The 20,946-nt window shown below is 42.8% G+C and overlaps 6 protein-coding genes across 6 annotated transcripts; 3 read left to right on the forward strand and 3 right to left on the reverse strand.

The window, feature by feature from the left end:
- Nucleotides 1-144: 144 nt before the first annotated feature.
- On the forward strand, nt 145-1,260 carry PHALS_13027 (uncharacterized protein; the record flags this gene model as incomplete). Its single annotated transcript, XM_024728696.1, has 1 exon — nt 145-1,260. One exon carries the CDS (start codon nt 145-147, stop codon nt 1,258-1,260), a length of 1,116 nt encoding a protein of 371 aa, XP_024579147.1.
- A 119-nt stretch (nt 1,261-1,379) lies between these two features.
- Nucleotides 1,380-3,254, reverse strand: PHALS_13028 (uncharacterized protein; the record flags this gene model as incomplete). Its single annotated transcript, XM_024728697.1, has 2 exons — nt 1,380-2,383; nt 2,459-3,254. The coding sequence occupies 2 exons, from the start codon at nt 3,252-3,254 to the stop codon at nt 1,380-1,382; spliced, it is 1,800 nt and encodes a 599-aa protein (XP_024579148.1).
- Nucleotides 3,255-6,453: 3,199 nt separating this feature from the next.
- PHALS_13029 (uncharacterized protein) lies at nt 6,454-6,885 on the forward strand (the record flags this gene model as incomplete). Its single annotated transcript, XM_024728698.1, has 3 exons — nt 6,454-6,545; nt 6,604-6,646; nt 6,679-6,885. 3 exons carry the CDS (start codon nt 6,454-6,456, stop codon nt 6,883-6,885), a joined length of 342 nt encoding a protein of 113 aa, XP_024579149.1.
- Nucleotides 6,886-11,947: 5,062 nt separating this feature from the next.
- PHALS_13030 (Golgi SNAP receptor complex member) lies at nt 11,948-12,748 on the forward strand (the record flags this gene model as incomplete). The annotated part of the gene is made up of 3 exons (XM_024728699.1): nt 11,948-12,319; nt 12,378-12,518; nt 12,587-12,748. 3 exons carry the CDS (start codon nt 11,948-11,950, stop codon nt 12,746-12,748), a joined length of 675 nt encoding a protein of 224 aa, XP_024579150.1.
- Nucleotides 12,749-13,088: 340 nt separating this feature from the next.
- PHALS_13031 (cmgc dyrk prp4 protein kinase) lies at nt 13,089-15,346 on the reverse strand (the record flags this gene model as incomplete). Its single annotated transcript, XM_024728700.1, has 3 exons — nt 13,089-13,306; nt 13,381-13,779; nt 13,843-15,346. 3 exons carry the CDS (start codon nt 15,344-15,346, stop codon nt 13,089-13,091), a joined length of 2,121 nt encoding a protein of 706 aa, XP_024579151.1.
- Nucleotides 15,347-18,192: 2,846 nt separating this feature from the next.
- Nucleotides 18,193-18,503, reverse strand: PHALS_13032 (uncharacterized protein; the record flags this gene model as incomplete). The annotated part of the gene is made up of 3 exons (XM_024728701.1): nt 18,193-18,335; nt 18,384-18,432; nt 18,492-18,503. The coding sequence occupies 3 exons, from the start codon at nt 18,501-18,503 to the stop codon at nt 18,193-18,195; spliced, it is 204 nt and encodes a 67-aa protein (XP_024579152.1).
- Nucleotides 18,504-20,946: the final 2,443 nt, after the last annotated feature.

The raw sequence follows: 20,946 nt of genomic DNA on the forward strand, positions 1-20,946 counted from the left end.
TAAATCATACAATATATTGACAATAACCAGTTTTCAATTTATTGGTAACTTTATTTTATTTCGTGTAATCGTAAAAACTTTCCATGTCTTGCTCGCGTCATCTGTACATATATCTTCATTTCATTATGGTTCAAAATCCGAACAATGGGGAAAGGCGCGAAGGTCTGGAAAAGCGAGGACTTTGCTATTAACAACGTAAAGCCAGCAAGTACGATGCCAACGGACGATCGCAACGCTGACGTCAGTTTATTGATCTACCACGAGGAAAATCAAACGACATCAAGTGTAAGTCGAATTGACAACTTTTCACAGGTGCCACAGCGTCCACGAGGATTGAGTGCATCAATTGTGTCAATCAAAACAGTGAGTGAATCTCCGACAGATCGTCGTATTCATTTACTTGGTCGTCAGAATTCTATGCCTGTTATGTCGATCAAGTCTCAACGTCGACGAAAAGTTACGTTTAAAAATATTGATATTGTGCCTCCACCAAAAGTCGTAAGTTACGACGAACTTGTATTTAATGTCGCTGGACTCTTTCATACTATGTCATTCCTTCACGACCGTGAAGATTGGGGTGATGATCCTGCTGATTGTGGATTAAAAGCTGCATTTTACGAACCTGAGCCATTGCTTGAACGATCAGTACCATTAATGATTGCTGAATTTCTTTATCGGTCCGCAATTTATTTGGGTTATCCACAAGGTGATACTCCATGGCTTCCAGGTTTTCGAGAAGAAAAAAAGTTTTCAGGAAATGACGTAAAACGATGGCGACGACTAGCTCACTTTGATTGGGAAGCTGAAGAACGGGAGTTTTCAAAGAATCATCGAAAAGCGCCACCACTTACGTCGTTACAAGCACGAACTGATCGTTCGGAATCGATTGAATCAAATGGTAATACATCCGTCATGTCGACAATTGGGACGAGTTTTCGTATACGTTCTGATGAAAGTGTCGATTCTGTATCATCAAAGTCGAGACAACAAAGTCCAGAGTATCAGAAGAGTGGAAAAAGTAAATTACACATTCCAAATTGGTTCCGAAAACATCGACGTCCACAGTGCGAAGAAAGCGACGACTTGAGTGACTCAAGTGAAAGTGGTAAACGCAAACCAGTGTCGTGGCTTAATCCACCGCCAATTCCGTTGTCAAGAGATTTGAAGCTTCTTGTTGATATTGTCAACTCTTGCGTATATTGTGGACAATATCAATTTCGAAAACGTGATATTGTACGACTTTGTAATGTCAAAATCTAGACTTTATTGCACTTTATAAATAACAACGTCAAACTATTGTAAATAAATAGTTAACCCAATTTATTGTGTTCAAACTTCCTTTTCTGACCAAATAATAACTACAATTTTTAATTTGAATTTTAAATCCAACCATCTTCCTCAACTATAAACTTGAGACGAACTAAGTCACTTATCTCCTCTGGTTTATACAGCATTTGACCAAAGTTAATACAACAATTGATCACTGCACACAACTGATCAAACTTTGCATTCGATGGTACATCCAAGTCTCCATCTTCTTCTTTCTCTGGTTCATTCTCAGCCACACATTCGCTTAATGACTGTAACCTTCGTCTTGTGTTTGACATAGATTGACTGTCACTATCGCTATCTGTTCCCTCTGTAGCTAATGAACTTGTGCGTGATGACTGTGCACTCACGTCTTTGCCCTTGACTCCTAAAGCCGCAGCTGCTTGAGCAGTCGTCACTTCTTCAAGTGTCCAATCATGAAGTGCCAATCGTCGCCACATTCGAATCTCTTCATTTGAGATATTCACCACATTACCATGTTTTGTACGTGTACCATGAAGAAATGCCAACGAACGTTCAAGAAATTCTTGTACTTTTGTACTTGTTGGTCGTTGATCATGAGATGCAAATTTACATACTCGCACAAGTACATCGTCATAACTTTCCAAAACTGTATACGCTGCTGGTCCATAATTTGGATCAGTCACAATAATTGTCGGTGTTCCACCAAATCGTAATCTTTTCGTTACACCAGGTGATAAAATATCTGTTACCGTATGAGAGGCTGATACTTTTCGACCAAAACTTGATCGACGTTGTAACTCGAGAGCTTTTGCTTTATCAGCTGCAAGAGCAAACTTTCGTGCTTCGGAACTACGTGAGAAACTTGTACGATCCTTTTGAAGATCCAAATCAATACTTCCTCGTCCTCCTATTAAACGTGCTTGAATCGGTAATTTACGCCAAAGTTTCGCAATTAAATGAGTCGGTGCTTGTTCCATAAAATCCATACTTTGAGATCGTCGATCAAGTCTTGTTGGTCGTTTCGTATTTTCGTACTCGTCTTCACTATCGGAATTCCACGTTGACGATTGGACTTGTGTTGCTTCTTGTTCTTGAACACATTCAGTTTGAACTTTTTCTTTTTCTTTTTTTTTTCGCATAGAAGACGAAAACGAAAGAGATAAACCACGTGTTTTTCGTACCCTCATCTTCTTATCTGTTGATTCAGGCGAATCAAGTGTAGGATCTGTAGACAATGGAGAACTTGAGGATGTCGAACATGTTGAATTATTGACACTTGAAGCTGTTAGATCTGAAAATGCTGTTGAGCTTGATTGATATGAACTTGGAGCTGTCTTGACCGTGTGAAAACTAATCAAACTGTGATTGGTTCCTCCGATCGCTGATTTTTCGAGATTTGGACAATGACGAAGTGGCATATTGCCAGCGTTGCCAAGTGTCCGGTTGCTAAAAGAAGGTGGAAATTCCCCCCCAGCACTTATACTTCGACCTCCCAATTTTGGTGGATCAACAGTCACAGTAGATACCCCAGACTGCGGCATTGTAACCTCTTTTGTTGTCTTGTGACTGTTGCGTTGTGGCACCATATATTTGCTATTTCGATTGCCACTAAAAAGTGGCGATGATTGAAAAGCATTTGTGATCGTTTGTGTGAGTGAATTCCGTTCCATATTATCTGAGGTCTTTTTTGCTTTCGGTGTCGCTGCTGTTGCACCATACGGGAGGGACATGACCACAGGCGTTGGTTCGGATGATGCACAATGTTTGTCTTTCCAACTAGTAAATGAGAAACTTGACGGTCGAGTCTTTCGTTTTGTTGTCTTTTCACAAGCAATAGCTTGTGCTTCTGTTGAGAACTCGGACTCGAGACCTGTACCACTCATTCGAAAACTATTACTACGATGCGAACCTGGAAAGATCTTCTTCATGCCTGAATAAACGTCTTTAACCTGTTGAGACATTCTATGGGTTTTATGACTCGATCAAAGAGGACAAGAAGAACAAGTCGCCAGGTTTCCCACTTTTCAATTATGAGCTGCAGGAAGGTTCTTTGGACCAAAAAAAAAGGGACATTACGAAACGCTGGGACATTGGGTAAGGCCAGAAGTTTAACATAAAAAACGAATCAAGTTCTTTACTTGAGTATTTTAAATTACCCCTATCCCACTGCAAAAATCAGGATCAGTATGTCGTGCCTTTTCTGTCTTTCAGAAAACATGTTCCTTTCGTAGTCTTCCGCTCTCTTTTAGTTGATAGAAGAAGATTAAAAGTCAATGTCTAATCGCGACGGTACATGTCGAAGACTAATTTTTGGCGTCGCTTCATTTTTGGTAGAAAAACACCTTTTTTTAAACAGAAGATGGACGCAGTAGAGTATGTACAGTACAAATTGATGGGGACTCGGACATAATTGCAGATGCTTTTAAAATGGGACAGAAACGAGATCCACACATCATGAAACTGCAACAAAAGTTTGCCATAATACAATGTCTGGCACTTTTTTTCTTAAGAAAAATAGTAATAGAGTAAAAAATTGGGTACCTATCCTAACTCGCAAGCTTGAAGCGTTGCACACCGAATCAAATGGCTCCGTTTCGTCGTTTATCGTTTAGTGTCGCACATACATATTGCAATGCTTTTTTGATCAAATCATTTAGTGATGGAAAGAATTTATCAAATGGGTTCATTGTCACTGTCACTCAAATGAAAAACCTCGAAAATAAGAAAAATCTAACTTGATATCAAAATCACCTTTTTTCCGAATTAGGTAAAATTCGCAATGAAAAGAGAAATATCTTACTTTACCAAAACTTCAAATGAAAAATTTGGTTTACGTCTTTTTGTTATTGAATCCGGTAAAAGTAACTAGCTATAAATCAGCATAGAAACTTAATATAAATTGATCATGTAGATTAGAATCGAGACCAAAATTATGACCGACATCTTGCAGTATGATGCTCTTTGAAGTCATCAAGACGTCAGTTGAAAGCGCAATGAAAATTTCATTTGTTCTGATTTTCCATTTAACGTGTAGACGAATAATCAAACCTTTACGGCTTCAAAACAATTGAAGCACATGTCATGTACGTCATCACTTTGATCAAATTTGAATTCCGATTTGATATTCGGTTTCGTCGTGGGTTCTTAGTGAAAGCTTTCGGCAGCTATTCAGCCAGCTGCGTATATAGGTATAACACGAACAGACTTGTGTATATCCATTGCGAATATTTGCGCTTAAAAAAAGTTAGACGTCCATCCTCTCGTACAAGACTGACAATGGGCTTATTTTTGAACGTGATAGAGACACTTTTTTAAGATAGGCAGCTTCCTGCCGTGCAGTTTCTATCCTTTCGATCCAAAGTTTAACCCTGCACCCTTCACAAAGCCCAGTAATGGCTGGATTCTTCAGCTTATATGATCATAAGATGTGTTAACCACTGGAGTTTGGGCAACTGATACGATTAAGAATTGTCTTCAGTGTCGCGACGAATAGGCAGAGCGGAGATTTTCAGATCTATTTAAATACATTTTATCGTCTCTTTAACGTGAAAGAACGAGGGCCAGTTGTTGTATAAACGGGAATCTGATTTCACCGATACACCAATAAAAAATCTCGCTATTGTGTTCGCCCTTAAAGCATGTCGACTAATGTCAATCACTTTTAAATAAATGTAGCCAGACATTGAGTTGTAGTGTCTTGTCTGTTTCTATATCAATTCAGCTTAGCGTTTTGATTGAAAAATTGATTGGTCGTAGACGTGTAGGTACATCTGGCTATATATTTCAGCTACCGATGGTCAGATAAAGAAAGATCATCAGATATGGGGGACTCTTAGCTAATTTAATTCTGATATCAACTTTATCGAAACGACATTTTGGATTTCAACATGTGCAAAAGGCTATCGGGCATTTTGCACAGAGAAGGCTCTGACCTAAAGAGTATGTGATAAAACACACATGGGCTGAGTTCGTACTTCAATTAGAAGCAAAACCAAGAGTCCCTTAAGTAACTAAGTACTTTTCTCGCTTTATTTTCAGCTGCGAAACATATTTAAACTGGTACTAAATCTGTCTGGAGTATGCTTGATATCAAAAGTTCAAGTGCTGCTCCAACGGCTCACGTATCCCACGAACATCTCCTTTACGGAGCCTCATCGGTATCAGTCCTTTGGCAAATCCGATCTTTATATGTGTTTACACCGCTAGATGTTTCGTACCCACATACACCCTTCCACCTGGATGTGGATCATATTAAGGCATACACTTGATTTATGTTGATGAGACAATGCGAAAAAGCGAGCTCTGGACGAGGCTTACTGCGCTTAGAGTTTGTCCTCTCCGATTGCATCCTAAATTGGCTGCATCTTTGAGCCTCTCCCGCATCAGAAGTTCTCTTCCGAGCAAGCCCACGCGACTCAATGAACCCTGAAAATGGCGCACCCCTCATTACTGACAGCCTCAGAGCCAGGATAGTTCCGACAAAAACGATCCGAGTGACTTTCCGAGTCTTGACCTAGCGCCTTCGTTCTCACCGAAAGACATGCGGTAGAGCCTTTCGGGAAAAAATAGCGCCCCTCAAATACTTTCCTCCTTTGCCCGGATCGCGTGCACCGTGTCTGTTTCCTCGAAGAAAATTGTCACAATCCCGCCGCAGAGCTTACGACCACGTCCTGTCTAATACACATAAGCTGGACCTGGTTCAGCCAGCCGAGCTCACAACAACTCTGCAGACCTCATCACGTCGTGATCATTGAGTTAAATAAACACCAACTACTCGTCATGCCATGATAAAGCCCTATAACACCTATGCATGCGGATCATCGTTTGAATAAAGATGAGAGCAAGCCTAAATCCAGAAATAATGTATGCTGCTGGAGTGACAGAGGCTTCGTGAAATAATTTCTTTCATGAGAGCGTACATCGGGTACTGAGCGCTGGCAAGATTGCCAAAGAAGATCGCACTCAAGTCCTGCATTGGGTGAGGAAACGAAATTATTCTCGCTTGTGTCACGCTGTGCAAGGCGTTGATATGCCCGGATAGATTGTCGCTTAATGCATAACTTTGCGGGGTAAAATAATTACGTAGATTTAATTTCAAATCATCACCGCCAATTCTTTCCGTCAAAAGTTTTGCTCGGCTCCGTACGACAGATGCTACACATGCCACGAGGTCGGTCCTCACTCACTGGTGGGAAGCGCGCACTGTGGTGGGCGATCCAGTCCATTCACAAGGCTGATAAAATCAATTCTGCGTACGTGAAACCCGAAACTACCATTCGTTTTGGGGTTGTATCCTTTTCCTTTCAGCAGATACCAATTTCAGCCTGGTGAGTCCTCCGGTATGCTCGTGAAAGTAAGCAAACCATTGTTTTTATAATGTGGAAGAGCGGGTTTGGATCTCGTGAGCTCTCGCAAAAAAAGTCGACATCCCAATATGGCGAGATGTCGAGTCTCTTTGAAAGGCAAGATGTTTCACCGATGCGAGATGAGCCCCTCTTAGATACACTCACAGATCTTTGCAATCGTACGTCGTACCGCAGGAATTTCACACACTGTTTTGCTGCTGTAAAGCTATTGATCGCTCGTGGCTGAGTGGATGCATCGTCTTCACATAGTGCTTCAGCTCAGAATGACTGTAAGAGCGGGGTCCTGGGTACACATAGAACACAGAAATGTGTTCGCATTTTCTTCGGTGATATTGATATTGTAGCTCGTCTCAATCTGGCTACAATCGTAACATACCGATAGAGCGATTTCACAACATGGTCATATTGAAAGTTTAGCATCATTCAATACAATGCTTTCATGCATAAATATTTGCATGTGTTCTGTCTTTCTCTGATACCAGCATACTCTAACGGTTCTACGTCTTGGCGTCGCACACTCGGCGCACGACGAGATACTTTGTCGAACAGAATTCATTATTCTCATTGATTTATCGAGGGATGACTTCTACCAGTTGAATTGGATCGACGGCCTCAGTGAACGAGACCGGAGTCACTACAAGACGGTTAAAAAAGCGCGAACTCTTACAGAACAATTTGTATCAAATGGGGATAACTCTGTAAGGGTATGTACAGCGTTAGTCATCGAAAGTTTGTGAAATGGTTTTTTTGCTCTTGTATCGTGGTCTTGTTGTGCTAGTGCTTCGGAGGATTCTTCTCACCGCGCGATCAATGCGATCTGTTGCATATTCTGTTTGCAGATGGTCGGTAGTGGACATGCTTTATTTGGTGTTCAGCAAATTAAACAAAGCTTGCCAAAATATCGCTATAAGCGTGGATCTCGATCCTAATCAACGGAGATCGGCAAGTCATATTGGCTGCAAACATTGTCAAGAATCCTGGCTGTTTCCTTATGGGAGAAGGTGTCACCACAAGCAGCCAGATTAAGCATTTTTCTGAGATGGTCCATAATGTCGGTTTTGCCGGACAATTTTGTACTATTCATGCTTATGGACTCCCAATATTTTGCCGGAACTGTAGACTGGTCAATTGCTAATAGTCGTGGCGAGGGTTTAGTTGCCGACACGGACCACACGTGTGCACATAACTTTCTACCCACTGAGTGAGACTATCTCATCAGTACATAGCGCTCTCCGAGCAGTATGGGCTTTCTCTTCCAGGGTGGCCAGCCACCCGGCGGGTATCATGTGCTCTCTGAGTTTTATATAGGTCAGTGCTGTTATACAGTCAGCCTTGCAATAGTGCATAGCGGTGCAGGCGTGCAGCCGCACACTTTAGTAGAACGACTTCTGGGCTCCCAAACTCCCTGATTTTCAAAGCTCTCAGCAGCGCACCACTTGTTGCGTCTGACATGTACCCTGTACGTATCGCCTCGTCAATTGGCATATCGCCAAAGTGACATGCGACAAGTCACATTTGGTGCGGTGCAAAAGTGCGTTCGCTACCATTGAGCCTTACCAGCGTATATCTTTGCTTTGGGAGACATTGAGCGAAACAGGATCCCCGTCATCTCATTTCCTGTGAAGAATGTGATGACGTCGTCGCTGTATATGATTTGTATAGATCACATACGGCTTAGGGCCGCGCAAACGTGCTCTGAACTTTACTAAAGCATATTTAATTAAGGCATCTCCTTGTCTTGGATAGGTTGGGTCTTTCTGCCGCTTGAAGCTGTCGAGATATAGACGCAGTGAAGCATGAACGTCCGTCTGAACTCGTTGAAAGCCAGACAGAGCCTGCATCAAGATTCAAAACGCTACGGAGGACATGAATTGGCTGGCCCAGATTCGAGGAAAGGTCAGAATTGAGGCACACACGAGATCATTTTCACAGTCTTGAAACATCTTTCTACCGCCAAAACCTAGCACAAAAATATAGCATTGGCTTTAGGATAGTAATGGGGCGCGGGCCATGCCCGCGCTCTTTGTGCTTAATTTGTGCATAGAGTGGGCTATGACGAGCCACTTTGATCAGCCCTTTTGAGATAATAAGCAGTAGCATCGGATCGGAGCATGCATCTCAATGATACATCGCGGAAAAAGGGTGGTATCGATACCATATCAAAAAAATTTCATCATAGCTTATTTAAGGCATACACTCGAGCACTATTCGCAAGTGTTTATTGCGAATGTTCACACCAGACAGGTCATTCTATACATGAATTTGACAAATGCATCGCCCAAATAGATCTGTGTGTAATCACGACACAATTTAAATAGCTTGGAGTATGAGAGGAATATCACGGTCTCTCATGAGCAGATAATTATACCCATCAACCAGATCGGAAAGAGCGAAAAAGGCACAGCCGACCATAGTGTTCGGCTGCACGTCCTTTCAGCATTCGGGAATTTTGCAGGAATGGTGGCTGCGTATATCGTTTTGCAAGCTCGTTAAAAAAATATTTAGCATCGAGTGGAGAGGTTTCTCTGTCTCAACAATGCCGTTTTGTGCTTCGTCCCCATATTTTCACGTGAACAAGCTTTAACAAACCTTGAGAATATTACCTAGATACCATCTAGGTTTTAAAGCTTGTTTACGTGGAGATATGGAGAGACTTTAGCCTGTAGGACTGCCTCTGTCACGTCATTCAGGAGTGAAAAGGCTTTCTCTTTTAGAGTTTACTGGACAAATCATACGGTTTGTCGAGTCAGAGGAGGAGCCATTACATCATGTCAAGGATCTACCGTCCATAATAACATCAAAGCTTGGCCCTTCGAATCGTGACTTACATTCGCCAAATCCAATACCGTGCATAAAGCCGCTCTGGCTTGTCTTCTCGACATTTAACCTGGAAAATCGCCACACAGAGTCACTTTATCTGCGATCATATCTCACAGATCTATTTATCCGCCTTCAAAGAGAATCAGCCTTAAAATTAAAGTGACTGCCACTTCTTCCTAGCTCGAAGCACTTTGCGCTGTTATTGCTAACGATTGCGAGCAATCCCATAGCCTTCACCAAAGCTATCTCATTTTCCCGCGTCAAAATTGCCCCAGAATAGAACAAATTTTCTGAACAGTGCAATCTGAATCAAAGCTCAAGTAAAGAAGTACAAGAAGCCCTTGACACGTGATAAACTTTGTAGCAAAGGTGAGTGCATGACTTACCAAAGAACCAGAAGGTGAGAAGTGCGTGGCATTCGATGCTTTCGACTGATAGTCGATTTGTGGATTATAGAGTACAAGTCAGATTACACCTAGAAAGAGATCGTATCTCAGATGCAGATCTAGGATCAGAAATGTAAAACGCAATTTAATTCATCAGAATTTACATAAAGGCTGGCATTTTTGCGCGAAACAATGGCTGGCATTTTTACCAGTGTCTTATTGCAAGACACAAACATCGTTCCCGTTTTTGGCATCCTAAATGCCTCGACTGTTTTTGACGGTCACACGATGAACGTAAAAATTGCTCGATGATCCTATTTCTGGTAGGACTTCAGACGACCAACACGTTGATGACGATACTGACAGCCCACCAGTCCAAGGGAAAGCTGCTCTCTTCTACCTCCACTACGCACTAGAGAATTCAGCGTTTATAGTAAGTAGAAGTCGGTCTAGCGGGTCTTAAAGTTGTCCCTCGAGGGGATTCGTAGGTGGTAGCTCAGCCCTTCGTGCCTTCCAACTGGGATAGAACAAAACTCGCATGACGCATAATTTTGGCACTGTCAATAATGTTACAATTTTGTGTATCACAATTCCGTTCGTTGCTAAGAGACGAACATTTTACACCTCGTCTTAACTGATGCTCATAGCATTTGGCACACTTATAGAGCTTTGACCTATCTCACTTTGAACGGCCCTCGACAGAAACAGATCGAGAACAAAAGGTCGTAATGCGAGCCGCATCAATATAACTAAGATAATAGCTGCGGATATCGCGCAATTTTGACCACAAAAGATCAAATTCTTCGACATAGGCCGCTAACATTGACGGGCAACGATAAATGATTCGTTATACTACGCCGGGTTAGGCGGTGCGAGCACCCGCGGGATTTGTCGCGTAACATATTGGAAGTCCATATCGACTGAGGCACCGCAAGTAAGTATCATTCTCACGCGCAACTCTCTTTGAGACCGGCACTGTTGTTTCGTTGTGACGAGTCAATCGCCATCTTAATTCCTACCCCTTCTCCACCCTGATAGAGCTTGATCTTGACAAAGGCAAACTTACCGTGGCTGTGGTTGTCGATTTTACTTTATAGACGTCTTTGTGGAGGGTGAGTCACTAGCGCAAATAAATAGCTGGTGAACGCGTTCAGTTAAACAAAAAGTAAAGCTAAGCCTTGTGTCGCAATTTGAACGTTACACTCAAAACCAGCCAAACACATAAGCTTGTTGAACTTGTCTTGTCTCGGGGTAAATACGTGAACAATAACAAAGCGTTCTCATGTATGAGACAGCCTTCATCAGACTTGGGCATCGAATTGTCAACAGCAAATCGCCATGAGCTTCTTCCCTCTTCGAGTCCGCGCTTAACAACAACCACATGGTGCACTTGTCTACTCACGCAGGTGCCTAATGGGGCTGCTCAGGAGTAATGAAGACCTCACTTGCTATGTGTCAAGCTTACCACATTTAGAATGAAGTCGATTATAAATAGTACTATACGTCTACAATAATAGAAATTATATTAATGCATAGCTGACTACGTTCATTTCCATTACGAAGTCCCATACGTATCATCCGTTATAATTCCAATGTATTTCTGAGCTGCGCTCTAAGTCCAAGAGACTATTGTGTCATGCGTACCAGGGGTGAATATTTGTTGATGATAAACGCATACATATATCACCTGAACTAACGAAATCCCGAATCATGCATAAGTAATCCGTTTTGGATCACCTTCACTCTAATATCATACCTACATGGATCTCGGCCAAACATCGTCATATGTGCAAGTGACAATAGTAAAAACTTCGATCATTGGCAACTTGGTGATCCCGAGGAAATCATTCCAAATTACAACATCTAGCTAAACGACCGAAAAGGAACTATTACTTTCGATGCAAAGTCAATCTTAGTAACCAGGAGATGTGTGTTCCGCATATCGCACCTATTGTTAAGTTCGCAAGAGAAATTGTTGCTTTCCAAACGGGATTTTTTTGTTTACGTAAATAACTTTATTTATAACTTGATAATTAAAGTTCTTCTCAGAAATTTACACGTTAAAAAGTCCGTCCGGAAATAATGCATGAAGGCACAAGTCATGGGCGTCAAACGCTAGACTCGCTGTACCCACAAGCTCGTAAACTACAATTCGAATTGAAAATGCAAATGAGTTATCTTGATTCAGGACGTACAGGAGGCAAGACAGATGCTGAGGTTCAGGCTGAAGCGCGGGGAAACTTTAGTGCATTAGAGCAACTTCTTTGGCAATTAGATTCACTTGTACAGATGAACACAAAATCTGCGGAAAGAGACACGTGGACGAAAAAGTTACAACAGCTGCGAAATGAGACTTTTGCATTGGGCAGTACATTAGAGCAACATATCTACAGTCTCAGTCGCCGCAATGTCGAGGCGCGAGAGCGTGAGAGTCTTATGAACAGACGTAACGCGGTGCGGTGTTCAATTCTTTTGAAAATTTACTTAAGAAATTGCTAACATCAAATTTAAGGGGTTTGACGGTGGTAATGGTGCCATATACGCAGCACAAGAATCCGAGAGTTTGCAGCGGTCATCACAAATGGTCTCGGATCTTACAAATTTATCACAATCCATACTTGGTGATCTAAGTGAACAACGTAATCGTATGAAGGTATGTAAGTGATGGTATCACATAGAGTAATCCGATGTTTTCTATCGATATTTCTTGGTTTCTTGCAGAATGTGCGCACGAAGCTCTTGGATATTGCAAATAGATTAGGACTTTCAAGTTCCTTATTGCGTGTGATTGAGAGAAGAGATACAGTCGACTTTTGGATCGTAATTGGAGGCATGGTCTTCACCTTAGTGTTTCTGTACGTGTGTTACTCGTATGCGACTTAGAGCTTAATACAAGGAAAGATTTGAAACGATGCCGATATCAAGGTTGTCGAAAATAGCATCTTGACCTTCATGATTGACTTATATTGAGCCCTATTCTAAGTCCACAAGACAACTTTATGTCTGTTAGACAACCTGTTAGCCATATTATCAAGACATTATCAATGCTCGTAAATTGCTTAATGTTCTTTGACATACATTTCTAGGTGATCTCGTCATGGATTCAGGACTTTGAAGAAATGTAGAATCGAAATCAAATGCGCTATTTCATTGTCGATAGAAGCCTCATTTGCGAAGTTTGGGAGACTTGAGAGGCTGACGGAAAACATTACTGGACCAAGCTTTACGAGGTGCTCGCCAACGACCCTCTCACAAACGGGTGTGCAAGTGCCTCCTTTACAGAGATACGCTTCATAGGGTCCAGCATAAACATTTTATCCAGCAAGTTGCGTAGCTCCAGAACATGCTTCCGGTCGTCTGTGGTACTCTTTGCAGCCAGTAAATTATTTCCAAGATCATTTTTGATCTTCATTGTGTCCATAAAGCGCAGAAGAGGTTTACCTATAAACATAAATAAACGAGTGCAGTGTTGAAAGTCTAGACGTCAAGTATTCTAGTAAAAAGTCACGACCAACCTGTGATACGATCGCTTTCTCGACTGCAAAATTTGAGATCTTCAGTAAAATGCGGTTCCATCCCAAATTGCTCTATGTAAGCTTGACGATGTTTCTTTATCAACTTGTTCGGAATCTTGCCCTTAAGCTCCATAAAAAATTTGAGCAACTCGTTATTCGTGCTCCCTGGAAACAGAACTTTGCCAGTGAACATCTCGTACAAACAACAACCGACAGACCACATATCTACCGCTTTGTCATAGGTGAGGCCTAACACGATCTCGGGCGCACGATAAAATCGACTAACCAAGTACGGCGTCGGGTCTTGCTTTCCTTCGTCCATCTTGAATGCAGACCCAAAGTCGCATAATTTGATAGTTGTTTGCTTCGCATCGAGCAACATATTGTCTGGTTTAATATCTGAAACCACACCGTTCGTAACCATTAGCTCCTGAATCCGTCTGATCTTACAATAATTCTTACCTGCATGAATAATACAGCACGACTCGAGATGATTCAATGCAATAAGCAAATGCTTACTAAACACACGAACAGCTTGGATTGAAATACCCCCTTTGCCACCAAATTTTTTCATGGCTTCACGAACGTTCATCTCCATTGGCTCAAAAACCAGTGCAACATGGTTCCGATGTGTAAACGAGTCAAATAATTTGATACAATGCTTTTTATCCCCTAGGTCTCGCTCACCTAGTTCCTTGAGTAGCCTTAATTCAGTTTGCGCCGCATCACGCATCACATCATGGTTTCGAATGAGTTTAATTGCAACGACATTAAGCGATGACTTGTTATTTCCAAACTTTAACGGAGTAATACATTGACAGCGTAAAACTGTAGAAAAGACACCTTTTCCCACGACACCAAGCACACGATACTTGCCATCAAGTATCTCACCAATTATTGCGTTATAATACCCTTCAGCATCATCGCAGTTCGACTGAAGAGCCACCTCGTTAACCGTTACAGAAGCAACGTCCTCGCAATTCATACTAACTGCGTGCTCATCCAAAGCTGCCATGGAAAACATGTCAAAATTATCAGTAGCAAAAACACGCTTCACAGGCGACAAAATTGTTTCTTTTGGTGACGCTATTACTTCTGATAGCTGCTCTTTTGATACTTTCACCGGAACTTCCACTTCCTTTGACTCGATCACAACAGAAGTCGTTGGAGTAGTAACAACGGACGAACTTGCTCCATTTTTCTTGATTACTGCAATAGTACTTCTTGCATCTGCAAGTGCTTTAAGAATATCCGCTTTAATCGATTGAACATCAACTGCTGGCTTGGGCGTTGTTGGTTCTGGCTTGATGATAGAAATCGCATCAATCAATTTAACTGCCTGCGTTTCTTCAACATAAGGAGATCCCGAGTTCTTGCTATTCAGTACCGTAGTCTGAGAAACTGTTTGAGTCAACGTCATCTTCTGCTGAGATTCCAATTTATCTATTGAACGTTCCTTATCCGTTGATTTATCATCCATTGATTTATCCTCCGCTTTTTTCGCGTTTTTTCTTACCTCAACGACCTTAGATTTTGATAATTGAGTGGAAGTCAATACAGTGACGTTTTTGTCGTTCTGATGTTTCTCGTCCGCTTTAGATGCTGCTTTGACCTTCAGAGGCGATGAGTGCTTGATTCTCTTTTCATCACTACTGCGGTGATGCTTCTTGTGACGCTCACCAGAGTGCGAGCGACGTTTTCCTTTCTTTTCCTTGCTACTATGACGACGGCGCTTGTGGTGGTCTCTTGAGCGCGACCGTGCACGACGATGACTGTGCCGGTGGCGACTGGAACGTCGCGACCGCTCTCGGCTGTGGCTGCGACTCACACTACGTCGTTTCGAAGAGCGATGATGGGAGGATCGACGAGGGCGAGAATTAGACGTTGAGCGACTACGTGAACGACGAGATCGACGTGCGCGGCGATCATTCGAGCGATCAGAGGCGCGGTGTGAGTCCGCCACCATACTAGTAATTTGAGAATATAGTACTTGAAGGTAGAATTTAATATTTCATCTGAGTATAGTATTACTACTGTTGGCATCACATAATTAGAGAAAACACAAGTGTTGCCGTTCCTTGGGCTCTGAGAGTCCGCGTTACTGAGTTACGTTCGCGCGCTTCTGTCAGGAGAATGACCAAGAACCTTCATGTCAACCAAAACTGTTAGTTTGCTCTGCTATTCAAAAGTATATACAGACTTAGACTAAATGATATGCTTTATCAGATCCCCAAATCAGACTTTTTTATCTTTGAGATGCGGCTAGCAGCCCATATGTGCCGCTGACCCCTCCTTTTCAGAAATTTGTCGTCTCCTCTATACTGATGGTTCGATAATTATGAGTATAATGGGCTGCCTTGAAGCTCACCAGATTAATTTAAGATCGACACCCCCTTTAAGGAGTCGTGTCAGCCATGTCAAGCACGTGCTGTAAGGTTTTATTTATCTCACTCTAACCCCTCTCTACCCGGCCCGGGGATTATACCCTGTTCCGAAGTGAACAGTATTCCACTGCACCACAAGATCGGCTAGCCATGAAGTTCGAAGCTGACGCGTAAGGGTTTGGCACACGAGATTACAGACGTGCCCTGCTAAAAGGTGTTGGTACTAATAAGAAGCACGGAACCCGTGAGGGAAAGGTCCATGAAACACGTGGGCTGTTCCCATCAAGCCATACGCTACGTCGACTCTTATAATTGTACATAATAACACATAGACATGGTGTTGGTTTATATCAGACATAATACTAATTATATGTCGAGCAAAGAAGAAAAATTCTCGAGAAGGTCTTTGTCTGCTGCGTGTGATTTCTCCATCTCTGGGTGAGCTAATGTACACTCTTTAAGTCAAAGCTTTTACTGTGTGAAGCGCACGGCAGCCCGTTGCATTTTTGGCTCCGTAACTGATCCCACGACCGATTTACAATGGTATAAATCTGCCGTCAAGATGAAGCACGAGTTGTTCGATTACCTGTCATCACACACTTTGACCTCGTAGGGATCAGGGAAGTGGTGATCTAAGAGCTAAATGATGTAATTAGTCGTCTAGAAGCGTTTACCAGCAATGAGAATACATCACCACGCAACGCCCCAAATGGCGAGAATGGTGGCACAAATAAAACTCACCATGAGGCCGCTAATGATGAGCGTCCAGTCTTTGTGGGCAGGGGCAGAAACTCCTCTTTCTGGATGGTTTGATCATGAGATTAATACAGTTCAGCAGCCGTTACGCTTGCAGTTTAAGTTAGAGGGCCGCGCACAAGGCTGGGTGCTTGCTTGCAGTACCTGCGCATAAAGGTCTGACCAATACAAGAAGCTTTAGTGATGTGTCTCGTGAGTGTTTGAACAGTCGCATCAGGCAATTTGGGTACGTTCCGAGTTCGAGTCTAGCTATCAAGGAAGTCGGTAACTATTGTAACATGCCTAGGGGTCTCCAAACAACATCGCTGCAATGGCGGTAGACCCTATTCCGAAGAAAGCAACCAGTACCATCTTTGCGGGACGACGAGCTCGTAGAGCTACCACCTCCGATGCTCCAAACGGTATCTGTGAAGCAAAAATTGTGCACCGCATTCAGCGAGACACCTATTCCTTCCTCGACAGAAACAAAGGCCACGAATGGGCTTGGTGCGAGCCACCCCAGCTCGAAGACCCTGAAAGGAGTCACCTACAGAGAAGATCCAGAGAGAGATGCTTAGCTGCGAAGCAGATCCGTGCTTCATAATTCAGAAATTGTTTGATTACTGATATATGTGCCCTATGCGTCCCCTTCACTTTAGGCTGAGATGCACAAAAGGCTTGGCTGGCTCCAACGAACCCCGTGCTGGAAAGCTTGGACACCCAGTAGGTGGAGAGTGGTCTACCAAAGATTAAAGATGCATTTTATTGTACCTCGTGGTGATCGAGTTCAGTGAATCCAGCCCCTCATAGAGACGATTTTAAAATGAAAGGTAGATCTTACAGCCAGATTACTGGCTGTCAACATCAATGTCCCAGGATTTGTAAAGTTGTGGAAAGACCCGATAGAATTAAAAGCGTCGTGCAGTTTCGCTTGACGAACATATGTCAAATTAAAGAGGCAGTACGCCAAAGCATCGAAGTTGCTGGATGGGGATACGATATCAATGCGTCGTGTGACGGAAACAAGATGTTTAAATCCGGAAAAGCCGAAGATTTTGACAGCGCAGAATGCTGTCGCGTCCTTGACCTTAATTTGAGACACAATTTTATTGTATGTCTGGAATTGCTTTTCCGCCATGAACTCTGGATAATCTAAAATCGAGAGCTGTAGATGCAACACACTTACCTCCTGTTATGGTTTTGTTGCGTTATAATCTCACCACTGCTTGGAGGCAGAAGCACATTAGTGTGGACACAAATATACATTTACCGTGCGTGTATTCGGTATTGCTACCGCCCCTTTTTTGTCGGTGCAAGACGTGGGATTTTTCGAAATGATAAGCAATATGACTGAGTACAGAGTTTGGAAGGCAGATGGAGTAACGAGCCGAGGTTTCACGCGGCAAAAATCGGCAGTGTATCGCGGTATATCTCCAGTAATGCTTGATAAAAAAGCCAAATCTTTTCTCTTGTGGAAAGGTTTTGGGTCGGCGTACCTGCCAATGTTAGCTAGCATCCGGTAAAGGGTGGACGGGAGTTTAAACATTTCCTCTGACTGGATTGCCCTTACCTCGCTAAAGCTTTTGGGCTGGTACTTTCTCTTCCATCGTCGCTTCGGTGTAAGTGACAAGGCCGCTATTAACATGTAAGCTAATGAGTGGATAATAGCTTTCGCAAGAATTTAGACGATAAGCTACGTCAACATGTCTCCTAATTCTTCAACTAGATCCTCCCTCTCGGTGTGTGTGTGTCTTTGTACGTTACTTGCTCGATGCAACGCATCTTTTACTAGAGATGAAGCCCAGTGTTCTTCTATGCTCAAAGCTTGGCTTGTAGCTGTATTATTAGGCTCATAGTTATGAAAAGGGCGTCAGCTTTACTTACCGAAGGCAAGGGAGAGGTCTTGAATCGACGTTGATGTCGTGTTGATTATCTCGAAAGAAAAAAACATCAGCGACGTCTAAATCTGACGTCAATGTCATTAAATCATACTTCGAAAGCCATGTTCACAATATGGTAGAGTACTCTAGACTAATTGAAGGTCGTTGTGAGTTGTATGCTTGATAATATAATCTGAGCTTTTTGGGCTGGTCAAGCTCTTTTGCAACAGTACCGACCCTTTCGTCGTATCCGATATGGGGAGTCTGACCTCTTGTTGTTTTGGACTACGAACACAATATGCGGTTTCATTCGGTAGTGAACCCTAGACGAGTGAGAGTTTTCCAAGCGAAGTGCTCTGGAAATAGCTTGTAATGCTCTAGGGTTATCTAAAGCACTGACGACGCTCAATGGTATGTACGGTGTCACAGCAATTATGCCTCATAGTGAATACGAACGGACTAATTCTGACGATCTGTTCGTTCATAGTCTTGTAGAACAGAGTGGCTAGGATATGGACATCTAATTCTATCACTTACGAGTAGTGCCAGGATTAAAGGCGGGAATGAGACATATGTCAATATCAACAATTTGGTTTGCCACCGCAGAAATCTATTCCAGGGATACATCGGCCTGAGGGTAGATCCCGCCATAATCACGGCAAGTGTAGGTTGGCCAGTGCCGCTACTTCAAACAATTGGCTTTGCCTGGCCAATTGCTTGCACAAAAGCAGTGCAAATTACGCCGACATGATGCCGCCCAGAACAATTTTTCTGGAAATATGTCACCTGGTGTCGGGATGCAGCAAAAAAGACGCCTTCTGGGCCAGACAAAAACGTTATGTGCCCCCCCCCGATTCCACATTAAAATTCGAATTGGCCATTATTGGCTGATTGTGACGCTTTGGTCCTTCTCATAGGCAGCGGATTACTTCAAATTGCTGCCAATATGTGTGAGCGCGTCATTGCGCTTGAAACTCGCTAGAAAAGTATCAATTTCAAGACAAAAATATATCTACTAACATGCTCTTGTCAAGCGCATGGTATGCCTGATCGGCTTGAAGCCACTCGCAAATTCATGCTGACACACGTGCTAATACGTGAAGTGACATTATCGCCATATCGAATAGAGAATATTGATGCGGAGGAATCCCGTGAGACAATGTTTCGGCCTATTCAATGGAGTGTGTTTGTGAAAAGTGTTTCCCTTATATCTGTCGAATGTCACAATGAATGTCGAGCATCGGCAAGAGGGTACGGATCAGCTGCAAAATTTGTTATACTTTGAAGGCTGTCAAAAGTGAGGGCTTTTTGGCTTGGAAGTAGCTGTATCGAAGCGTTTGGAAGCACATTTACACCGCTAATTCGAAGGTTTGCCGTAGTATAATACGGATGCGTTATACAGACAACGAGGAGTGGAACCTCTCGAATAGGCACAAGAGAGCGTACGAGGTAGATGATACGCATTTAAGGGGTCACCTTGGTCAATATATGGCATGCTTATCAGCGAGCGCTATGTACTCTGCAGTTCCTGAGTTTGAACCATGGATGCGCATACGTGGATACGCTCCGACAGCTCACACTAAATATATCGAGTTTGCAACATAGTGTGTTGCCGGTCTGATATCAGCAAGTGGAGCTCTATCTAACCCTCTCTCTCCATCACGATCGGAGCCAATTTGATCTAGTTTTAAAGAAAGTACAAGGGTTTACCATACAGGGTCGGCATGAATAGGACATGCACATCATACTGTTGTGTTACAAGATTAAAGCGTGAACCAAAATAAGCATGGAGATAACCATGATGAAGCATAATGATGAGTACTCGGTACCGATAAGAATAACAAAACCTAGTCACGCCATGCGCTTTTATGAACTTGCTATTATATTGTAAACCGTTTCAATCAAAATCAATCAAAGCTAGCCTTAATCTATGTGACGATTTCTATATTTTGAACATCAAAGTAATCTGATCGAGTTGCCAACGATCACATCTTCTGTGTGCTGGTTAGCGCGGACCATACAAGTCAAAGCTTCTCTTGTGTGATGCGCGGCAACCCCGTCGCACTTTGTTGCACATACTTATACTTGTCTATATTTCCTGCGGGAATGAAACATACATTGTTCTTATCATACTTATAATGTCCTTTGTCATGAAGGGATAGCGCAATTGGCAGCCTGAGGTTCGAAAGCTGTTAAATCTTTCCTGAAGGTGCTCACCAGCCTACTCCAGGATTGCTTCAGTCAATCGTCGATAGATGCTTAGACGGCTTCAATCGAGATCCTTAAAGCAAGGCCGCCTTTCTCTAGCGTCAATCCTTTAAGGGCAAGGACGAAGAGATTCTACCTTTCTTTATACGAGAGGTTGAGATGGCTGTGAACTCCGCCCTGCTTGAGACGGAGTAACAGCGAGTCGCACCAGCAGCCTTCAAGCCTAGAGGTTGCACATAAAAGTGAGCAGTCTCGGTAGTATATACGTGAGCAAAACATTTGTATCGTCAGTAATACTCAAGCAATTGATGTCATGAGGTTGCTCAAACCACCTGATGAGTGTTACCGCCTTCGGTCAA

Source organism: Plasmopara halstedii, assembly GCF_900000015.1.
Source record: "Plasmopara halstedii genome assembly, contig: Scaffold_650, whole genome shotgun sequence".
NCBI classification, from domain to species: Eukaryota; Oomycota; class Peronosporomycetes; order Peronosporales; family Peronosporaceae; genus Plasmopara; species Plasmopara halstedii.